The following is a 3838-nucleotide window of genomic DNA, read 5'->3' as shown; positions in this document are numbered from 1 at the left end:
AGGAGAGCGAGATTATGAGTAAGAACACTACCTCTTGATTATTAAGAGAAAGGAGGAATCAAAGGTTTTTTGATGTGTTTTTGGGAGAGAAATGTAGAGAAAAGAGGGAGAAAATTGCCCAGAAACTTCTCCAAGACTACCCAAAAACGTTCCCACTTCAGATTTGGTCTGGAAAAAGGATGTTTTGGCCACTTTATAAGCCCAAAAGTGCCTGGCGGCCCTTTTAAGGCTGCCAAATTTGGAGGCCTTTTTGAACGGCTTCCTAATCTCGGATTAAGCCGATCTTAGTGTCCTTGAAAATCTCTGGATGTCTAGTTTCTGGAAAGCTAAAGAACTCAAAAATCCAATGGTTGGATCAAAAATTATGACCTTGAGAAGCAAGCTGATGCGCCCAACATGGTTTTTAGGATATCTCAACCGTTTTAACTCTAATTTTGACCCATGAATAGTCATTTGAAAGGGAATTCAATAATCTTCACAATGTCACTAGTCCCAACCTGTTCTGGTAGTCAGATCAAAATTAGGATTTCTAGTACCCCTAGGAGTCAACCTTAGGTCTAACTCGGTTTTGATGTAAATACATGAAAATGTTGTTTTAGGATGATTTTGACCCAGCTTTGAATTTTGGTCAACCCAAGGTTGACCAGGGGCATTTTGGTCAATTTGACCTTAAATGGCACTTCGATTGCTTCAATGCCTAAACGAGTTGCGTCACGTCAATCTAGATGATTCCTTGGCCCCATGGAGAAAAGATAATATTTTTGGAATTTTCGGGGTCCGACACGTAAATTGAGGGCAGACAAAATATGGTGTCTACAATGGATATAACTTGCCACTCTTCAAAGAAAGTGATAATTTCTTGCCATTTCAGTAGAAAGTGGCATCGGCCTATCCCAAATTTAATGTACTTCCACACAAAGTGGCAATAACTTGCCACTCTTGGAAGAATGTTGCAATTTCTTGCCACTTCTGTAAAATGGGGCAAGGAGTAGCCCTTCCAAAATTTCAAGTACATCAACACAATGTTGCTATAACTTGCCACTCTTCAAAGAAAGTGGTAATTACTCTCCACTTTAGAAAAATGTGGCAAGCAATATCTAGTCCCAAATTTCATGTACTTTGACATAGGGTGGCTATAACTAGCCACTTCATTAAAGAGTGGCATGGACTAACCACTCCCAAAACTCAAGTACATCGACACAGAGGGCCAATAACTGCCCACTCTTCGAAGAAAGTGGCATTTCTCGCCACTACAGTAAAAAGTGGTAAGTAGTAGCCAATCCCAAATTTCATATACTTTGACACAGAGTGGGTATAACTTAGGGGTGTCAAATGGGTGGGTTTGGGGTGGGCATAATTGGGTTGAGTATATAAAACCCATTTACCTTTTAAAACCCATTTAACTAATTGCTTCTAACCCAAATCCAACCCAACCCAATTATTATGGGTAAACCCCAACCCACCCAATTATTGTTTTATGAAGAAAAAAGAAACTCATTTAACTAATTGCTTCTAACCCAAATCCATCTCTCTCTCTTTGAAACCCTAAATTTTTTTATTTTTCAGAAAAAAGCTTTGAATCTCTACTCCAATGGCTTCCAACCCTATGGTCTTCTTCAACATGACCATCGGTGGCCAACTTGCCGGCCATATCATTATGAAGCTCTACACCGACGTGGTTCCCCACACTGCCGTGAACTTTCGGGCTCTCTACACCAGCCAGAAGGGCACAGGCCGCTCCGGCAAGCCGCTTCACTACAAGGGATTGTCATTCCACCACGTGATCCCTGGGTTCATATGCCAAGGAGGCGACTTCACCGCTGGAAACGGCATCGGAGGCGAGTCGATCTATGGCACCAAGTTCACCGATGAGAACTTCGTGAAAAAGCACACCAGCCCCGGAGTCCTCTCTATGGCCAATGTCGGTCCCGGAACCAACGGATCTCAGTTCTTCATTTGCACTACCAAGACCGAGTGGCTCAACGGAAAGCACGTCAAGTTCAGCCAGATCATCGAGGGCATGGACCCTGAAACGTTTAAGGGCTAGGTTTCTTTTTTTTTTTCTTTTTTCTTTTTTATGGGAAGGGCTGGGTTGAATTTTGGTATATTGTTTTTGGGTTAAATGGGGTTCAATGGTTTTTTAGCTAAAACCCAATAATAACTGGGTCTAATTGGGTTAATGCCCATTTAACCCAACTAATAATTGGGTGGGTTTGGGTTCAATTAGAGTGAGTGGATTTGGGTGGGTAAATGGGTTTGGGCTTACTTTGCCACCCCTAGTATAACTTGCCACCCTTGGAAGAAAGTGGCAATTTCTCGCTACTTCAATAAAAAGTTGGAAGCAGTAGCCAGTTCCAAATTTCAAGTATATCAACACATAGTCGTTATAACTTGCCACTCTTCGAAGAAAGTGGCTATAACTTGCCATTCTTCGGAGATAGTCACAATTTCTCGCCACCTCAATAAAAAGTGGCAAGCAGTAGTTAGTCCCAAATTTCATGTAGTTCGACACATAGTGGGTATACCTTTCCACTCTTGAAAGTCGTAATTTCTTGCCATATCAGTAGAAAGTGGCATCAGTTGCTAGTCCCAATTTTAACGTACTTTGACATAGAGTGGCAATAACTTGCCACTCTTGGAAGAATGTTTCAATTTCTTGCCACTTCAGTAAAATAGGGCAAGGAGTAGCCATTCCTAAATTTCAAGTACATCAACACAGTGTGGCTATAACTTGCCACTCTTTGAAGAAAGTTGAATTTTCTTGCCACTTTAGTAAAATGTGGCAAAGAGTACTCAATCTCAAATTTCAAGTTGTTTGATAAAGAGTGGCTACAACTTGCCACTTATCAAAGAATGTGGCAATTTCTTTCCACTTCAGTAAAGAGTGGCATGGAGTAGCAATTCCCAAATTTTAAGTACATCAACACAAATTGGCTATAACTTGCCACTCTTCAGTAAAATATGGCAAGTTGTAACCACTCCCAAATTTCAAGTTGTCAACACAAAGTGGCTGTAAGTTGCCACCATTCGAAAAATGTGTCAATTTCTTGCCACTTTAATAATGAGTGACAAGGAGTAGCCACTCCCAAATTTCAAGTAAATCGATACAAAGTGGCTATAACTTGCCAATCTTTGAAGAATGTGGCAATTCCTTGCCACTTCAGTAAAATGTGGCAAGGTGTAATCACTCCCAAATTTCAACTTGTTGACACAGTATTGCTATAACTTGCCACTCATCGAAGAATGTGGCAACTTCTTGCCACTTCAATTAAGAGTAGCATGGAGTAGTTACTCCCAAATTTCAAGCACATCAACACAGATTGACTATAACTTGCCACTCTTCAAAGAAAGTGGCAATTTCTTGCCATTTCAATGATATGTGGTAAGGGAGTAGCCACTCCTAAATTTCATGTTGTCAACACAGAGTTGCTATAACTTGCCACTTTTCAAAGTAAATGGCAATTTCTTGCCATTTCAGTAAAGAGTGACAAGGAGTAGCCACTCCCAAATTTCAAGTACATTGACACCAAGTGGCTATAACTTGCAACTCTTTGAAGAAAGTGGCAATTTCTTGCCAATTCAGTAAAATGTGACAAGTAGTAGCCAGTTCGAAATTTCACGTGCTTTGAAACAAAGTGGCTATAACATGCCAGTCTTGGAACAAAGTGGCAATTTCTTGCCACTTCAGTAAATAGTGGCAAGGAGTTGCCACTCCCAAATTTTAAGTGCATCAACAAAGAGTGGCTACAACATGCCACTCTTTAAAGAAAGTGGCAATTTCTCGTCACTTCAGTAAAAAGTGTCAAACAGTAGACAGTCCCAAATTTCGTGTACTTTG

The 3838-nt window shown here is 40.7% G+C and overlaps 1 protein-coding gene across 1 annotated transcript; it reads left to right on the top strand.

Moving 5' to 3' along the window:
• Nucleotides 1-1591: 1591 nt before the first annotated feature.
• On the top strand, nucleotides 1592-2539 carry LOC115990415 (peptidyl-prolyl cis-trans isomerase-like). The gene is made up of 2 exons (XM_031114250.1): nucleotides 1592-2027; nucleotides 2325-2539. Exons 1-2 carry the CDS (start codon nucleotides 1592-1594, stop codon nucleotides 2537-2539), a joined length of 651 nt encoding a protein of 216 aa, XP_030970110.1.
• Nucleotides 2540-3838: the final 1299 nt, after the last annotated feature.

Source organism: Quercus lobata, chromosome 5 (genome assembly GCF_001633185.2).
Source record: "Quercus lobata isolate SW786 chromosome 5, ValleyOak3.0 Primary Assembly, whole genome shotgun sequence".
NCBI lineage: Eukaryota > Viridiplantae > Streptophyta > Magnoliopsida > Fagales > Fagaceae > Quercus > Quercus lobata.
This window is presented reverse-complemented; position numbering and strand designations above follow the sequence as displayed.

Coding starts and splice junctions, on each gene's coding strand:
- LOC115990415 (XM_031114250.1), top strand. CDS start 1,592: ATGGCTTCCAACCCTATGGTCTTCTTCAACATGACCATCGGTGGCCAA. Junction 2,028..2,324: donor GATCATCGAGGGCATGGACC/CTGAAACGTTTA, acceptor TTTCTCGCTACT/TCAATAAAAAGTTGGAAGCA.